The sequence below is a fragment of the Vanessa atalanta genome, chromosome 2 (genome assembly GCF_905147765.1).
Source record: "Vanessa atalanta chromosome 2, ilVanAtal1.2, whole genome shotgun sequence".
NCBI classification, from domain to species: domain Eukaryota; kingdom Metazoa; phylum Arthropoda; class Insecta; order Lepidoptera; family Nymphalidae; genus Vanessa; species Vanessa atalanta.
The window spans coordinates 7,524,857-7,543,681 of NC_061872.1; the positions used below are offsets into that span (position 1 = coordinate 7,524,857).

Consider the following 18,825-nt stretch of genomic DNA (forward strand, 5'->3'; position numbering starts at 1 on the left):
CTAAGGTGGGTTCCGATGAAATGTCTCATGTAAAATTCGTAAAATAATTTAATTTTGTCAGTCAAATATTAAGAAAGCTATGAAATCTTTAGATTTCAGATTATTTTCCGGGTATTGATAATAGGTACAAAAATTAAAATACTAAAACTCCAATGGAAGTAGGAAAAAAGATAATTACGTATTTCATGCGTTTTGATATCAAATATTGTAAAATTTGACATGTTAATAGCCTGCGCAAATTGAAGACTCAAATATGTCCCAATTGGGAATTGGAGCCACCAATAAAAAATGATCGGAACATGAGAAAAAAATCTTTGCGATATTCAAATACTTTTCATATCTTCCAAAATATTAATAAAATTAAAATATATATCCAAAGAATTTTCATTTTAATGAAACAGTTATGTATCGAATGGTTTAATAGGGCACTGGACATACTTCTATCTTTTAAGCCGGAACACCAACACTAAGTTTTGCGGTAGAATATTCAATGAGTGGGTGGTTGCCGGTTGGTCGATTTTGACAAATACTATATCCCTCTATCATCTTTTTCTATCGTACTATTTTAAACAAGTCACCTCACACGACACTGCATTTTAGAGTAATGTTCTTGTTTTTTGTTATACGAAAATATCTGTAAAAAATCAATTAATTAGAGTATCTAACATTTTTTATATAATCTATTGTAAGCATTTTTATAATATACAAAAATTAGTAGAATTTGAAATGATTTATTACAAATTACAATAGTCTGTGACCAAGTACAAGGTTTTACTCTGTGTTTACTGGCTGTCTGTGAATTCTGTGGTGTTGGCTTTCATTCGCAAGTTTTTTAATAATTCATTTCAGTTTCTAGCAAGTACACCGGTAAACCGGTATCTATTTTATTATAACTAATAGATAATTTATAATTTAATGTACTTATTGTCATAAGAGCTACTGACTATGTTTTAAAAATTAAATCAAATATTGTCATAACTTTTATCAGTATCAGTAGTTACTTAGTAATTATCAAATAATTTGTTATAGTTATGTTAATTCATTTCAGTAAATACACGGTAAAAGGCTTAAAGAATTTTCAGCCGTTTGTTGAAGACGAAATAGTTGCTTTAAGCGAAAGATATATAGGTTTGTCTAATTTATTTTTAATGTGACAATCAAAGAAAATGTTTATGAAAATTGCTATCATAATATTGTTGATTCAACTATGACATGTCCAGAAACTATTCTATCAATTATATTTGCCATGAAAGACTTACCTTTAGACAACATTGTTAGTACACAAACTCAAGTAGACAAAAAATAATTAGTAGCAGTGAAGAATTTCTAAAACTAGAACATATTACTTTCTTCCAAATCAAATACTAACTACCTACTTTTTGTATAAGAAGTATAATTCTATAATTGATTTTCTCCAGGACTACATTTTAATATTAATTAGAAACAGGTCACTCTTAATCTTATTTTTACATGTTAATTTAATAATTGTGTTACATATATGTTTAAAACAACAATAACATAAGAAGAGCAGAAAGATTAAATTTAATTGAAGGTATAAAAAAAAAGTAATGATTTCATATTTTTTTTTAAATAATAACATAGAAATAGTTTGAGCATATAATTAATATTTTTAAGACAAAATATAAACAATCATTGTCAAATTTTGCATGTAATTTTTAAACAGACATTTTTTTCTAGCATAATGGATGACTCAGAAATTATTGAAATCAGAGATGACAAAAATAGTGTAGATGTGGATTATCAAGAGGAAAACTTACCAGAACAACCACAAAGGTCATTTGGTCCACCTAAAAAGTTCCGTAATAATTACAGGTCCGTATCATAATTGGTGTTAGGGCTTTCTTAGTATGCCTGAATTCCGTCCATTAATTACTCCAAACATAAAAACTTTGTACAGCTACAACATAATGATTAATAGTAGCTATGTTATAAAATAATAAGAAAAACCAAATATTGTGTGTGTGGTTGTGTATATGTGTGTGTAGACTATTCAACTTTGATATTGAATTGACATGATATCTTGAACAATCTATGGTATTCATTATGCATTCTTGAAAATTTTATTTTTAATGTTGGCTAAGTTGTTTTTGTTATTAAAGTGTTTATAAGTAGTTGAGTCAAATATTGTTGTTTATATAAAGTAATATTAAATGGGGATTGTTTGTGTATAATAGTGAGTCTAGAAATATCACCAAATTGCTTGGAATATGTAAAGCTATGGTCTGTTTGTCCATTTATTCTAATGGAATAGGCAACCTGTATTTGTGTTTATATGTATGTATTGTAGGGGTATGTGTGTTGTATAGTTAATTTTCTTATAACATTAATTGTAAGAACTTTTTTCCTCATTTATCTTATAAAGCTAGCAAACGAAAACTATATTAATACAAATTGTGTATAATTATTATGGATATACATATTGGACAATGTTATGGTGTATGTTATTTCCCCAATCTTATTACATTTTAATAGCCATATTTTAAGTTATATAACTAAATAGAACCCTTGTGCCTGTTAGAGGGCAGGCCAATGTGAGCATAAAAAAATAAAAATTTAGTTTAATGATTAATAGCTATCATGCATTGACTCAAAAGAGTCTACTTGAATAAGGAATTTTATGAAGGAATAATAAATTTAACCAAATTCAAAATAAGAAGGAGTTTAAAGTTTAGTTTTTTTTTTTTACTTATAACTCTGTCATTCATAAAAAATTTGGAAAATTATATTTTTGTTTGAAAGTAAATAACTTCTCATTTAGTCTCATTTAAATTTGAATTGGGTTGTTTTTGTTAAAATTTTATATTATATATTATTGATTAAGAATATATTTAATTGTTATCAAACAATACATTTTGACTTACAATTGTTTCAGGAATGATCGTTATAATAATGCTTATGGAGATTATAGCGGGGGCTATGGTCCACCAGGTGGTGGATACGGCCGTAATTTTAGGCCTCCACGTAATTACGGACCGCGTGGTTATTATCCAATACCGGATGGTCCACCTCCAACGTTCTATCAAGGGCCACAAGGACCTCCAGGGCCTCAGGGACATCCAGGAAATTTCATGTGGGGAAGAGGATTTGGTCCTGGAGGACCACCAATTCGGAGACTACCGATGGATGACAAAACAATAAGATATCTTTTACGTTAGTATCATAAGATAACAAAAAAGTTTTGATTGTTTAATAATTAATTATGTAATTAATATTATTACTGACGAATAGGCTGCGGTGTTGCAAAAGAATACGTGAGGAATTTGCCACGTGATTTACTGCAGCTGATGGAACCGGAGTTCTGTGGGCTTTGCGCTCAAAGCTTCGAATCATTTGCTATGTGTAAGTCATGTTAATAAAAGTAATAAAAGAAAATGATGACGGTCAAATAATAAGTCTTAAATTTTCCAATTGTACGAAACATTTCGATTTAATTTGTTTACAGCTCGCATTCATTACATTTCCAAAAATCATTTGAAGAATCAGAAAAAATGGTTAACACAACAATCTGAGATAGGATTCCGTCGCACCAAAGAGGTAACTAGACAATTTGTCAACGTAATGTTTCAGTAGTGATTTTGGCGACCATCCGATTCACATAATGGTAATCTTTTTAAACATATTGCTCCTTACTTGATATGCTGTTCGCAAGACTTGGGCTGCCTCGTGATTGCGGACAGATAAGATCAAGTGAGATTTATGTGAACACTGTCGTCAAAATGGAAACTTATATTGTAACAAATTGTCGATCTTCACGTTGTTGAAGACGTGAAGTTTTTGTCTTAAAAAATCTACCTCCAGTAATTTAAATGTTTAAATGTTGCCAGTATTTCTTGGAACTTTTTTTATCATCTAAGAAATTCTATAATGGAACATACCCCATATGGGTCGATATTAGACCTGTCTATCTGTCCGAGTTGTTTTATGTTTTAGTTAGATAGTCGTCGCATAATGTTGCTGCAGATGTAAACTATTGATACAAATTTATGGAAAATATCGACTTTTTACCCGACTTGTATCTACGAGCCCAATTTTTTATTCCCATCTAAGACATAACATATATTAATAATACTTCCTTTCTTTTAAATATAAAAAAAAACACATTCATGGTCGACATCACAGTGTTGGCACTTTCGCGTTTGGATTGTACATGGGATCATAATTTTAAAAGTGGGTTAAACGCTATTTATTTACTAAAAACCGTTACCATTTCAGATACCACTGAAAGCACGTGAGCTGTACTGTGAATTGTGTGACGTTCATATTACTTCGAAAACACATTCAGAGTCTCATTATGCTGGGAAACCACACAGAGCGTATGTCTATCGTTTATTAATTCTTTGAATATTTTAGATTTGGTAATTATACAGTTATATAAGAGCCAAGATGGCCCAGTGGTTAGAACGCGTGCATCTTAACCGATGATTTCGGGTTCAAACTCAGGCAAGCACCACTGAATCTTCATGTGCTTAATTTGTGTTTATAATTCATCTCGTGCTCGGCGGTGAAAGAAAACATCGTGAGGAAACCAGCATGTCTCTAAGTTCAACAAAATTCTGCCACATGTGTATTCCATCAATCAGCATTGGAGCAGCGTGGTGGAATATACTCCAAGAGCTTCTCCTCAAAGGGAGAGGAGGCCTTGGCGCAGCAGTGGCAAATTTACAGGCTGTTAATGTAATGTAATGTAATAAAAAACAGGCAATCTGTATTGCTAATATAATCGTCGAAATATTCGAAAAAGCCTTGTTCTAATATGTATTCTGGGATCTTCAAAATCTTAAATTTCTGGAATTAATGGCAAATGTCATGTCGTCGACAATCAATGTCCCCGGCAGAATGTTGAAACTGCAAAATTTAAATTACCTTACATTAAATTCTCGGACATGATTTGTAACGAGGAAAAATGTTTTATTTTATAGGATCGTTGAGGGACGCAAGAATCCCAAGAATCCATTTTTGCTTCAACAGGGAATGGAAGAGCGAGTGTAAGTTATCTGTTTGGTTTTAAATTAAATTTTAAAATAACGGCCACTGTATGTCTGTAGCCTGCCAAAGGGCCAAATGATTTTTTAAATAAAATGTAAACCCCATTTTGCCATTTACCAAATCATTTAAAATATATATATTTATGCTAAAATAAGGCTTAAGCTTAACGTAACAAATACTCGAAATGTTCGAGCCCGTCCGTACTGCGGGCGCGCACACGACAATTGCATTGTCCGCCGGAACCGCGTGCGCGGTGCGTCAGGACGCTCACTAATGAATACCAACGATACCACGCAAAAAGCACTCTTACTCTAGTTTGTTTCCTCTTTTCGCTTGAACCGCTGAACCGATTTAGATGAATTTTGGTATGGTGATAGTTTGAGTCTCAGGGGAAGGACAGGCTACTTTTTTAAATTCACCCATCGAGGGACTGAAATGAGTTTGTGTGCTATAGATAAAGATTTATAAATTTCGCGCGGGTACAGACCCAGGTTTAGCTTGTTTACATAACAAGCTGAACCTGGAGCTGAACCATAATATGTTAATTAATAAAAAACTAAACAAACAAAATAAATAAACAATTAACATAATATGTTAATTGTTTCTATTTTGATTAGCAAAAGTAAGAGCTGACTGACTTAAGAGTCAGCATCAAGAACTCTTACAAGTCTTACTGTCGCTAAGGCAACAGACCACGGATTTACATTTAATCTTTCTGTAATTAGGGATCAACTTATCCGCCGCGAAAAGAAAAATTTAAAACCAATTGAAGAGGATGAAGCGCTCGAGAAAGTTCCAAAAGTTATCCAACCTGATATGTATTGTGAAATATGCAAGGTATTTTCATCAATAATTTGTAACCTTCTTTTTATTGCAAATAAATTATTTTATAGAACATTTTTTTTTGTTTTGTCATTCACTAAATAGTTATACTAAACTCGTTAAATTTGAGGTAAAATTTTATAAAGTTTAATTTAATTTGCAGACGTCAGTAACGTGCTCCGAACAAATGACGATGCACTTGAACGGAAAGAAACATCTCTCCAAGGAAAAGCAGCACATCTTGAAAATGATGAAGGGCGGAAATGGAACACGTGAGTTTTAATTGTACTCTATATGCGTGTTATTTAAATATCACACAATTTTATTGTCAGGCACGACTTATATACTAAGAATGTAGAAAAATAAAATTTCAGTCTACTGTTTGAAATGCGACCGATGAATTATACTAAATGTCCGAAAATCCACAACAACGCATTTTAAGGCATTTTCTGCCTCGCACAACCAATCTGTGGAAACAGCTTTCGTGGGTGGTTATTCCAAACTGATACGACTTGGAACCTTTAAGAAAACAGCTTATACATTTCTTAAACGCAACGCACCTGCAAGCCCCGGTTTTGCAGATGTCCATGGGCGTTGGTAGTCACTTTCCATCTGAAGAAACTTGCTCATTTGGCAACATACTATAAAAAAATATAAACTCACGTACTTAAGAAGGATGACCTAAATATTAATTTATTTATATATACGTTAAAGCGAAATGATTTAATATATTTGCATATGATACTGCCAGTTTTTGTCAGAAGTTTCTAGTGTAACTTGTTTTTGCATGTAACCCATTACTACGGAGGTAATAGTTACCGCTTTGTCGCGATACATATGCATATACACATTACACACACATGTGTAAAGTTTTGAGGTTTAAGAGTTCATTTTCGCGGCATCTATTAATATTAATTACAGATTGACGTAAAGACACAAACTCTAATTTAGCGAAATATTCAACATGACGCTTTATAGATAAACTATTATCACTCGATCTAACAGATTCACACAATTCACAATTCTAACGGATTCAGAACAATGAGCATAACTTACTACTTTATTAAATAAAAATGAAGCCATTATTTATCATTTTAAAATAATTATTATAAAAAGGTTGGTAAATTCCTAATTAATGTGACAGGACTATCTTTTGTTTAGCTAGGGTAATGCTAAGTCTGTATATACTTATATTATTCACAAAACTAAAATTATCTTCTTTATAATTTCCAGAATTACAGGAGAAACCAACTGAAGACAGTACTATGGAAGGTTTGACTAATAATAATATAATATTTCTAATAAAACTGAGCTAGTTACCACATAAGTGCCGGTGTAAATTAGTTTTAATACAATATAATCTATTGGTGTATCAATAGGTTATAGGTATAAAAAAGTAAGCCAATGCCTTGGGGCACAAGTTTGTTCCTTACCAAATTTAATCAAATTCGGTTCAGTGTTTTGGTCGTGAACGAGCAAAAGTCAGACAGACAGAGTTACTTTCTCATTTATAATATTTTAGTATAGATTTCAGATTTTCCAAGTATTCGCATAAAGAACAAACTAGAGCTTTGTACCAGCCCGTTTGTATTATCATGAGAGAGGCTTGATAAAAGCCACCCACTGATTAGCTATACTACCCCAAACATCAATATTGTGTATTGCTAATTCGATTTGGAAGGATTTGGCGGTTCACGAATACTTTTATAGTGCCAATATCCAAAGGCGGAGATGATCACTAACTATTGCATGTTTATATCTGTTAAAAATAACAAAAAAAAATATGCTTCCTTTCCACTGTAAGTATGGACATTAATGTGACTCAAATGTTATGAAAAAAATACTCTTCTTTTATAACAGAAATGCAAGGCCTTTGCTAAACAAATACCTATATAGTCTATTCCAATCGAAGAAGAAATAGAGATAAACAAACCTTAGATATAAACAAATAAAGCTCAGCCATATTGTGCACTACTATCAGTTCTTGACTAATATATCTTTATTTATAATAAAACACTCAACTACTTATTAACTTCCGTCAATACGCCATTTTTTTCCCAATCCATAATGAATATTTTATTTAATGATTAACCAATGATTAGACCAATTATATGGCGTCAATTCGCTGTCGAATGATGTTTATTTGGCTTTTGTCCTCTTGTGATTGGAAAAGATTATACAATCAATAATAGTAATTTAACAAGAATTATTATTAATAGAAAACGAAAATGCTGAAGAAGAAGGTGAAGAAAGTTATGATTGGGGTCAAGGAGAAGAGAAGTGGGAAGAAACTACTCAAAATGAATGGTATTGAGAACACTGAAAATTTTATAAAAAAGAAACCAAGTAAAGTAATCTATTTCCATAGGTCAGATTTTTACTTAATATTAATAATTTATACATAACTTAAACCATATATTTTAGCTTGTAACAATTTGTGTTAATTTGGACTATAATTTGCAGTATTTATTTGATGATAGTAAATTCATAATAATTGCTTAAAGTATGAATGCCTCAAGGCCAATTTTTAGTTTTATTATCTGCAAACATACAGAATTGAGTGAAATAATATTTATTTTACACAATAATATTTATTTTACAAATTTATAGAAAAACGAAGGATTTATTTGTACTTAATACAAGTGTGTTGCAATTTTCAGAAACCTTAACCACCATGATTGGGTCTTCTCACTGATCGTCGTCGAGCTTCATTTAATTTTGTCGTTACACCATCAATGTCCAGCATCAGTTCTTGAAATACAAATTGTATTCAAATTTACTGTCTATTAAAATATATTATTAAATAAAACAATCATTTTATTATTAAAACACCAAGAACACGAATTTAAAACGGCATATACAATAACAGTAAAATTTTGTTGCAAATAAACTTTATTATATTTTACAGTGATTTAAACTAAAAGTAAGACAAACACGCATGAGATGTCATTAGCTTGAATAGTCAGCTGTTGATTAACTTTCCATTGAATAATGTTATATTATTTAGTCGTAATAACTGAAAAAAAGTTTTTAAATTATTCAATTATCCACATTTGTTTGTGGCAAGTTTGAATCAATTATCTGACTGGTCACCAAAATATTTATTTATTTCTAAAGATTAAAAAAATATTAATATTTATTTACCAACTACACGACCGTCTCCTGCGTCGACGTCTTGTTCCCAAGCATCCATGCGTAAAACCAAACCAAAGCGCTAATGCCAAAACGGCTAAGAGTCCCACTAGTAAAATGCCTTGTATTTTAGGGTCACAGAAATTAATAGGTTCCTTTAAAAATTGTACAGAGGTCTTTGCAGATGATTTCTTTGCACCTGATGAACTTTTAGCCATCCTTGGAGATGACACTGTTTCATCCACTTGCCCCATTTTCATTCACTAGGTTGGAGAATCTTTTTTGTATGTTTATTCCATATTATTCATATTTATTTTTAATTTAACTCGAAATGTATGTATCTGAAATCATGCCTATAATTATTTTTTGGGTTGTAACATGTTTGTTTCATCGTAAATTTTTCAAAGGGTTTCTAATTTTACTTCAGTGACATTGTCAGGATAAAATTGTCAATTGTGATTTTTTACTATCATCAAGTTAAAGTAGGTTGAGGTGTTATAATTAATTTGTTGGCACATTGACGATGTAAGGAACGATTAATGTTTCTTACAGCACCAATGTCTATGGGCAATGGTGACCACTTACCATCTCAATTTTTTTTTTTTTATATAACTGGATCGTTTGGGCTAATACATGTTGGTACGTTGTAGAAATAGAAGACGAGTATTTGAAATATTTTGATTCAGCTTTTAGTTTTACTAAAAGTAGTCCATCCAGTAGTAGTAGATCCATTGGGATCTCACAAGCTCTGATAGCATTTTTTATGTTATAAACTTGTGTTAAATAAAACAATTATTTAGCATAGAAAAATATTTATTTTATTTGAATTTTTATAAGTATATAATATATTCTATTTTATCTTTTAGTAGGAACCTTTTTTAAATATTATTTTGGACAACAGACGTGCGAATATACATTTGCCGTGATGCAAACACAAGTGCGATTTACATATATATTATTCTACTTAAAAAAATAATTAAATCGGGAGTTATCGTTATTAATATAATATCATTGTATAATACAATATCTCCATTTAATTTAACATTTCATATGGAGAGCCGTCACGAGTTTAAATCGTGAATAATAATACTTTTATTAAAAAATAAACATGCTTAGAAAAGTATGACACAAAATATTGCACATTGAATAAATAAGATCGTTAATTTAAATCGGGAATATGTAGAGCATATTTCCAGTTGAATATGTTCTGTCATATAACTCAGGGCCGGATCAACCATATGGCTTTTTGGGCTTCAGCCCAGGGCCCCGTGGATTCAATAAGGCCCCAGCTAAGTCAAGTCAAAGTCAAAAATAGATGATAATGCGAAAGAATACATAACTTTATTAAATAAAACAGATCGTATGGTTTGCAGCCCTGCGAGTCCTGCAATTAATCAAACCGATACAATTAATTTAATTCAAGTCTACGTTTAGATATGTCTTAGGTGGGCCCCTAAGCCCAGGGCCCCCTAAACTTACGGTACGGCCCTGATTTAACTTAGTGTGAGTATGCCCACATATAATATAGATAGTCTGCATAGAAATAGATTTATAGAATAAATTCTATGGCAGCGTACATTGCACTTGCACTGTAAAATTGTAAAAATATGTCGCGTCATCCTGGATTGTTTTAACTATATACCTTGTAAATAACTAAGTTTTGGTTGTAAACCAGTTTGGTAAGATGTCCTTGTTACATTCATCGAAGGTAATTTTTTTTTCTGTATCCATTACAAATTGTAGTGCGACTGGTTCTGTTTGATTTCTATACGGTTCAAAGCTATCTTTTACATATGATAAGAAGTAATGTAGAAAATTTAGAGCTTGTCGAGGATTCCATTGATTCTGTAAAAAACACAGTTTTTAAAACAATAAATGTTTATCACTATGGCGCAAACATATTTTTTCTAATGCCTTTTTTTTAGGCAATACGTAATTTCGTGATTAGCGCCGAATAAAAACATCTTAAGTTTACATGCGTCGGAGGAAAGTCTATGAGTAAGTCACATGAGGACCCACTAACCCGCACCAGGGCAGCATAGTGGAATAGGCGCGAATCTTAAGCTTACATGCGTCGGAGGAAAGTCTATGAGTAAGTCACATGAGTACGCACTAACCCGCACCAGGGTAGCGTGGTGGAATAGGCGCTAATTTTAAGATTACATGCGTCGGAGGAAAGTCTATGAGTAAGCTACATGAGAATGCACTAACCCGCACCAGGGCAGGGTGGTGGAATAGGCGCCAAACGAAGATAGGTCACGTATTAAATAGACTTTTTTTTTCTTTGTGTATTTATACAGCTACTCCGGCTAAACTAAAAAATAACACAGGATTTGGGGTTTGCGTGAATGAGATGGTATATTTTTTAATAATTGTAGTGAATGAGCCTAGGAATGAATACTTTGAACATATAACATATTAGAGGCATACCTTACAGTACATCACTATATCTTGAGTATCAAACCACTGTAATCTCTGGACTTCACCTTCGTCATTGCGAAATCCTACTAATAAACCACTTAAATCTGCTAAGATGCATTGACACCAGCATCTGAGTAATTTGTATCGTCTGTAAATTTTTCATTATTATAGTAATTTTTTTTTTTATATATTTTTACTTTAAACATATATTATTTATCTGTATTCAATACACATAGTTAAAATTTCTTTCTTGTCTAATGTTTTGTATTTCTCTGTTTGTTTTCAATTCAGCAAATTTATTACTTCTTAAATAATTTAAATTAGTTTCAAAATCATTTGACTTAGGATTTTCTGTAGTGGATTCTTTAGCCAATAATGCATCAATTTGTGCTCCATACAATAGCTTAAGATTACATAGTGTAGTAAAATAGAATAATGAGAATTCTTCATTTTCAATTACAGGTTTTTCAATATTAGGATTTAAGTTAGGTTGATCTGGAAATAATTTAATTAAATAAACTTTATTGCATGACATTTTAAGACAAATATAATTGTTTGTAAATGTGTTTTCGTCCTCTACAGCAATCTCACAGATAACATCTGTTGGTGAAAGAAGTTTAGCAAGAGAACAGACATGTATACTGGAATTAATGTAAATCTATTCAAATATATCTTTATTATCAATAATATCTATCATTATGATTTATAATATACATATTAATGAAAAATACTGATAATCTTTACATAAATTAAAATGAAATCTTCTTCTGTATAGAATTCTATTGAATTTATGTATAAAAAATAATAATTGGTAATTGTGTATGTAGCTGAACCCCTCATAAACGGTCAAACTAATAGTTGGTTCCAATTGAGCCCGAAGTAAAGATAACAACTAAATAAAATGATTATTTCATCTGGATAAGATTGGAATAGGCAGTAAATTATATTGCATATATAATTTAATAAAACTTTGAGATTAACAACATTTATGAAATCAATAGCATGATAATGAAATATCTTTAAAGCATAACAGTACTATTACAAAAACAATTGCATTAAATTAATTTGATTGAGCAAGTTTTAATATTAATGAGTTGGCACAACAGGTAAATAGTATTTTTTTTTTAATAAATAATCATTTGAATTTTTGTTAAAACAAAAAATTCAAGCATTCATACCAATATCAAAACAGAAATGAATATATTTTTTAATAAACACATTTTTTGTGTCTTATATCAGCATTTAATATTAATTTGGAACACTGTATTATTCCAAATTAATATTGATATGTTATATAATAGTAACATTAACAAATAAAAATCAATATAATAATATATATATCCCATTGTAATAACTTGCTATATTTATTTTTAATTATTAATCTAAGAAAAATCTCTAAGAATCTTATGAGTTTTTTCTTTTTGTAACACTATAAGTTTATACCTGATAGAATATATTGTTCAAATTTATATCCCCAGGCACAATATTTTACTTCATCTTTGTTACGCGATTTTCTTCTTAACAATTCATCAGCATTTTCAACGGAACATAAATATATTGTTCCTCTAAACAAACAAGCTCTTATAGTTAAAGATTCCGAAACACCGAAAGCACTACACATTACGCTAATTAATGTTCTTCGATATGTAATGAAGTCAAGATTTTTGTATGTAGTATTTATATATTCGCTATAATGTGAGATAAATTTCAATAAAAGATCAATTTTCTCGTTGTTCTCATCAGTTGTGCGTTTCACAGCAACATCTATATTATGGTTTAAATCTAGAGAAGTTTTACCGCTCGAAATAGCATTAAGAAATTTAAGCTGTGACAAATTAGGGATATACTGGCGATTAACATCGACACTCATGTAACCGATTATTAAGGGCTTACTCAGAATCTTGTGGTTATTTTGTCGGAAATCAGAATTGTAATGAACTCTTTTTCTCGAGGATGAAGATTTTTTCTGATAGCTCATTATTTAATTAATTCTGTCTTTAATTAAGTTCTGTCTAATTTAATTAATTTAAAGTTTAAAACATAGTTCTTTTTATAAATGTTTGTAAATAAAAATAATTCAATTCAATTCTTAGTTTAATTGACTTTCAGTGCACTTGACTTTGACGTTTAACAATTTGACAATTGATTTAGTAGCTTGAAGCTTCATTTACATAATAATAAATATATACAATATGGTTTATTAAATAACGATTCAAAAGTGCTTGTAAATGCCTACTTGAATAAAGTATATTTTGATTTTGATCGACAGACCTTCAAAAGGTTTCTTTACTGCCTTAAGCATCAATTGATGTTTCAAAGTATGTATATATTTACCCTGTCCTGAGTCCGAATATAATAAGGACCAATGGACCAATGTATAGAATATAAAAAACTAAAAACCTCAAAGATACGTAATGAATATATATGTATATATTTAACGACAGTAGTTGTGAGTGAAGCTCATCATAAAATATATTATATGCAGGCGCTAAAATATATTTTAGGGTCCGAAGGCAACGAGTTCGTCAAACTTTATTATTATAATGGCTCATTAGGGCTCATTAGAGCATTAGTCTCATATGAATTTCTGAGAGCTTAAATTTAAGGCATAATAATTATTGTAATTACATACTAAAACTAAATACACAGATATAATTGATAGTCGTAGATCTTACAAAATATTAATTTTCAATTTGCTGATAAGTCCTAGCACTACTATTTTAATTAGTTCTCGCTCGTATTTCATTCCGTGATCGCAAAATGGTTGAATAATTTCCATATGACTATCCTTAAAAAAACCTCTCCGTGAAGTATGGACAAAATTCTTCAATTATAGCGTCCGGAGCGTGCACTTTAATTAATATCAAGTCCTTGTGCTCGGGCAACTGAAATTGTTATCGTAAAAAAGTAAAGGTAATTTATAACAGAAAGTCAGAGCGCTGATGGGAATATGTAATATTAATCATTTTCTATATATATATATTTATAATTTATTCATAATTCTATATTTTGCACAACAGAGATTGAATTTTATAAAAAGTAAATGTAATAAGAGTCATCAGAGTATTTTTTAATATGAATTTCTAAAAGTTGGATTCATTTTAATATAACCTTCACTCCAAGTTTTTGTTTGCCTGCGCTAAAACCCGCAATCATCAGTTAAGATACATGCGTTCTAACCACTGGGCCACATCGGCTCTGTATTTAAATAGTTGTTAATGAATTAGTCAACCTTACCATAATATTTTTTGAACACCAAAATAGTTGGTTTCCGTGTAATTTGCTTATGCCTAACTCTACTAATTATTATTATAAATTGTCTTTATTTTACATATCTCCGTGTTTATTTTTATTATACTCGAATTTCAAACGCCACAGGTATGGTACAGTGTAGTGGTGCTCTTCATGTTCTAAAAGGGTAAAATTCTATTGAAGGATAAGACGCGATAATACAGACAAGATTTTGGCTACTAGGGATTTTGGGGTCATTCTTCTTATATTCACCAACGATATTTTATTACCCATAAGCAAACAACTGAAATGGTTATTGTAAGTATTTTTTATAAAAGATAAATTTGCTATTGCTGACTTTTTTTTAGCCATTTTAGTGCTCTCTTATACGAAATGCTTGGTAGTTTTGGCAGAGTTTGATTTGAAAGCGTTACAGTTGTAATGAAATTTGTTATGGAATAAGGTACTTTTTATTAAATTTATTTCTCAAAAAGGTAAATTAGAGGATGAAGTTTTCTTTTAAAAAAGTATAAAATTTAATAGAGAATGAACGATAATAACGCCCAATTACGATAAACATTTTATATAAATAATTTAAAATACATAAATACTATTGGTAGTTACGTTTGTTTTGTACTACCGATAACCAGTGATTTTTCGATAGTATTACTATATCAAGATAAGTAATTTAGTAGGCCAAGTAACTAAGTTTAAATAAGTTTAATTAAATTTGCGCAGTTAAAAAGTTTTTACTCGTGGGAATAATTAATACCTCCATTTTGTTCAAGCAAAATAGTATAAAACTATAATACTGATTTAAATGAACCAATATTAGTAAATAGTAACACTTACTGCTGGTAGTATTTTATTTCTTCAATTTAAGAAAAAACATGAAAATATACCCTAAATATTAAAAATTGTATGACTCTTGTAGAAAACTTGTTGGTGTTCTGCTATTTATTAACAAGTAAGATAATGGCTCTGACAATTATACAAAGAAAAGAAAATAGACAAATTGGCCGAATTAAAAAAAAATGAAAGATATCTGATAAACAATAACGTTTATCTGAGAATAAAAAATAAAATAGAGAAATAAATGGCTCTATCGATAGTCCAAAACTATCGATACTATCGTTAGTATAGCTGTATATCAATAGTATTGATCACGGAAAGCTATCGATACTAGACCAACTATCGATTATAGTACCGTGTTTGCACTTAATTTTGTTCACCCACGACAAATTGTTCTCATTTCGTATATGAGCAATAGGATTCATAAGAAAATGGAAAGAGATCTAAGAGAGCTCCAGTAAGTGTTTTTTTTCGTAATTTGTATATATGACCTACCACATCTTTTGGGCAATAAACAAGATAGAATTATTTGCTTCGTTTTTTTTTAAATAAAAGTTGAAAAAAAAATCATTGAAAAAGTACTTTGGCTCAGTGTTAATAACCAACTGTTAACCAAAAAAAAAAGACAGATTGTATTAAATTCACTATTTCTAACTTAAGGTTATGTTGTCGTGTGGTCATGATGTCCAATGCATTCAATGCATAACATTTCAGAAAACGTTCCATAGTATTAAATTCAACATTTAAGAATTTAACATTCAATTAAAGGATAAGGTAGGACGAACAATATAAAATATAAAGATTTTGGGTTTTTTTTTTCAATAAGAAAACTAGAAACGCTAAATATTTTTATTCGAATAATACGGATCAGTTAACTAACAGTTAAATTAGCAAAAAATAAACAAATAATACATTAATCACCTCCTGCTACCTTAACAGAATTAACTCCTTAACTGAAGAATGATTTTTGACTTTGACTTGACCTGTGTGGCGTTTTGATAAAATGAATACAGGTAAAGGAGAAGTATGTGTCTTATGTTGTATGGTCTTACCTGAAAAATCTTTACAAACAGGATTATATAAAATAAGTGTTTCATAAATAGCCATGATAACACCAAAGGTTTTTTCCTAAAATTCATATTTTTGTGACTATAAATTGGGATTTATAAAATTGATTAACAGGAATATGAAAAAATAACGTCTTTGAAGGTCTAATTTTTTACCTGTATATATTTTCCACTAGCGAGTAATTTCATGTTTGTTCTCAAAGAAGTGCTATCGAAATTTCATACATTTTGATTTTCGAGGAACACTTTTTTGCACAAAGATATCTCACTTTACTTTTTCATTCCATATTAATTTACTTACAACAAAGAGCCAATTGACAGCACTACATTGCACAGAGTATAATACTTTATAAATTGTCGGCATTTGGCGCATTGCTTCCAGTAATTTGTAGGTAGTATTTTAGTATATCTAATTTAATTAAGATAGGCGTGAAAGTAAAAGGTATCAATTATTTATTTTTAACGTAATAACAATAGGTATTTTAACCTATTTAAACACAATGAGTATGGAAGCAATTGCAACTCCGCCTTCAGTTTCATGGGCACAGAGAAATGCCATTGTGTTTTTAACTTTTAATGTGGAATGTGAAAAGCCAGACATTAAAATAGAGAAAAAATCTATTTCCTTTAAAGGGATTTGTACACCTGAACAGAAATTGTACGAAGTTGAAATACCGTTATATGCAGAAATAGATCCAGAAAAGAGTACTCATGTAAATAAAGGCAGGCTTATTGAGGTTGTCTTAGCTAAAGAGCGGCCGGATGAGACGTACTGGCCTTCTTTAACCAGTGACAAAAAGAAACACCACTGGCTTAGAGTAGATTTTAACCGGTGGCAGGATGAAGATGAGAGTGGTACGGAGCTAGATGAAAATTATGATATGTTCTCAAATAAAATTGGTGACTTTGGAGACGAATATGAGAATGATGATTCGAGCTCTATCGAAGAAGAAGATTTACCAGATGTAGAATAAAGACCTTATACAAAATCATAGTTAATGGTATAACAATATATGTCAAGTGTGAATCTGTAATTAATCATTGAACACAATGGCTTTTTATACAAGAATTAGAATTGCTCGCTTTTATGTTTTGATATTCATGATATCTGCAGGATCTGATTTATGTTTTAAAAATAATTTTAAGACATAAGGCTAGCAATTATTGTATATTATGTGGAAAAAATGTTTGGAAATTTAATGAATGATCAAATGGAATTTTAAGTAGGTTATTACATTAAATTAATCAATAGTATTTTTTTATAATAAATATGGTCAACATGTTTAATAGAAGTGCATAAAAATACATTGTTAATTGAACTTTTCAAAATATTCCATGCATAGCTTTTAATGTTTGCTATATTTATTGTGTGACATAGTTAATTGTGGCCGTAACTTTCTAACAACACAATTTTTACATGCATGTATTTATTTTTAAAATATTGCATTTAAGTGTTAAAACAGTTACTGAGATGCTTTATTTTATATTGTTTTAAAACTATTGAAATTACATAAGAAAGAAAGACATTGGCTTACTTTTAACATATCTAAAAGATACCTGAAATGCAAGTAACTGTAAAATAGTACAACTCTTTACATTTTGTTATATTTATCAGTTAAAATAAAACTAAAATTTTATTATTTTAATAATTGTATCTTGCATAAAATTGGAATTGATTGTTAACAAAGGTTATATTACATAAATGTTTAGTACATTATATTGCTTTGTCTTTGCTATAGTGCAAATAAAAAAAACTTGATGATCATCAAAATCCTTACATTTTAGTTTCTAAATTTGAACCGCCATTTTAAATATATAATACTGTTTAGGATAATTTGGCGCCAAATATTTTATTAATACTTTGTTTTATTATTGTTTTTATTTTTGAGTAATAAAATCCTTGATTTGTAACTAATACTTTATGTATGTTATAAAATCAAGATTTTGTTTTATTCCATCAAGTGTTATATATGGCAGGTTTTAATTGTCCTTTCAACTTAAATAAATAAGTATCTTGATTTTGTTTTATTATTATTATTGCACCTTTTTAATTTTCTTTGTATCAAATAATCTAAGTATATAAACTAAAATATATACTATTTTATTTCATATAAGTGTTTTAAATGTCATTGTTAATCTCAATTAAAACATTCTTAATGACATTCTGTTATATCAGCTTTCTCTTTAAAAGAAGATGGTTTCGAGCTACTTTAGAAGTAAGGTAAAGTAATAATATATACCTGTCTTCCTGCTTTTCCTGTGAGGCGAAGGTGAGAAGCTAATTCAACCATAC

The 18,825-nt window shown here is 29.9% G+C and overlaps 3 protein-coding genes across 7 annotated transcripts; 2 read left to right on the top strand and 1 right to left on the bottom strand.

The window, feature by feature from the left end:
• Positions 1-764: 764 nt before the first annotated feature.
• On the top strand, positions 765-8,632 carry LOC125074531. 5 transcript variants are annotated; one of them, XR_007120141.1, is made up of 13 exons: positions 787-875; positions 1,049-1,128; positions 1,699-1,833; positions 2,894-3,171; positions 3,250-3,360; positions 3,464-3,555; positions 4,234-4,334; positions 4,941-5,006; positions 5,733-5,844; positions 5,993-6,101; positions 7,063-7,101; positions 8,049-8,197; positions 8,490-8,632. XR_007120141.1 is itself a non-coding variant. In XM_047685862.1 (13 exons), exons 3-12 carry the CDS (start codon positions 1,703-1,705, stop codon positions 8,141-8,143), a joined length of 1,134 nt encoding a protein of 377 aa, XP_047541818.1. In that variant the 5' UTR covers positions 801-875; positions 1,049-1,128; positions 1,699-1,702; the 3' UTR covers positions 8,144-8,175; positions 8,490-8,632. The 5 variants fall into 5 exon arrangements, 2 of the variants coding, with proteins under 2 accessions (XP_047541818.1, XP_047541831.1); XR_007120143.1 differs by lacking the exon at positions 1,049-1,128 and adding an exon at positions 1,524-1,552 and having other exon boundaries at positions 801-875; XM_047685862.1 differs by having other exon boundaries at positions 801-875; positions 8,049-8,175.
• A 1,708-nt stretch (positions 8,633-10,340) lies between these two features.
• On the bottom strand, positions 10,341-13,476 carry LOC125072338 (decapping nuclease DXO homolog). The gene is made up of 4 exons (XM_047682947.1): positions 12,826-13,476; positions 11,619-11,877; positions 11,392-11,530; positions 10,341-10,806 (listed from the first exon to the last, which is right to left on the bottom strand). The coding sequence occupies exons 1-4, from the start codon at positions 13,358-13,360 to the stop codon at positions 10,615-10,617; spliced, it is 1,125 nt and encodes a 374-aa protein (XP_047538903.1). The 5' UTR covers positions 13,361-13,476; the 3' UTR covers positions 10,341-10,614.
• Positions 13,477-16,875: 3,399 nt separating this feature from the next.
• Positions 16,876-18,550, top strand: LOC125071467 (uncharacterized protein CG16817-like). The gene has a single exon (XM_047681729.1). The coding sequence runs from the start codon at positions 17,033-17,035 to the stop codon at positions 17,504-17,506; it is 474 nt and encodes a 157-aa protein (XP_047537685.1). The 5' UTR covers positions 16,876-17,032; the 3' UTR covers positions 17,507-18,550.
• The last annotated feature ends 275 nt before the right edge of the window (positions 18,551-18,825 follow it).

What these genes read in the sequence shown, in the direction of transcription:
- LOC125074531 (XM_047685862.1), top strand. Translation starts at nt 1,703, where the DNA reads ATGGATGACTCAGAAATTATTGAAATCAGAGATGACAAAAATAGTGTA. An exon ending in AAGTTCCGTAATAATTACAG is followed by an intron (nt 1,834 to 2,893) that starts GTCCGTATCATA and finishes CAATTGTTTCAG; the next exon opens with GAATGATCGTTATAATAATG. An exon ending in GATTCCGTCGCACCAAAGAG is followed by an intron (nt 3,556 to 4,233) that starts GTAACTAGACAA and finishes TTACCATTTCAG; the next exon opens with ATACCACTGAAAGCACGTGA.
- LOC125071467 (XM_047681729.1), top strand. Translation starts at nt 17,033, where the DNA reads ATGAGTATGGAAGCAATTGCAACTCCGCCTTCAGTTTCATGGGCACAG.
- LOC125072338 (XM_047682947.1), bottom strand. Translation starts at nt 13,360, where the DNA reads ATGAGCTATCAGAAAAAATCTTCATCCTCGAGAAAAAGAGTTCATTAC. An exon ending in TGAACAATATATTCTATCAG is followed by an intron (nt 11,878 to 12,825) that starts GTATAAACTTAT and finishes AATTATTTCCAG; the next exon opens with ATCAACCTAACTTAAATCCT. An exon ending in ATATAGTGATGTACTGTAAG is followed by an intron (nt 10,807 to 11,391) that starts GTATGCCTCTAA and finishes TGTTTTTTACAG; the next exon opens with AATCAATGGAATCCTCGACA.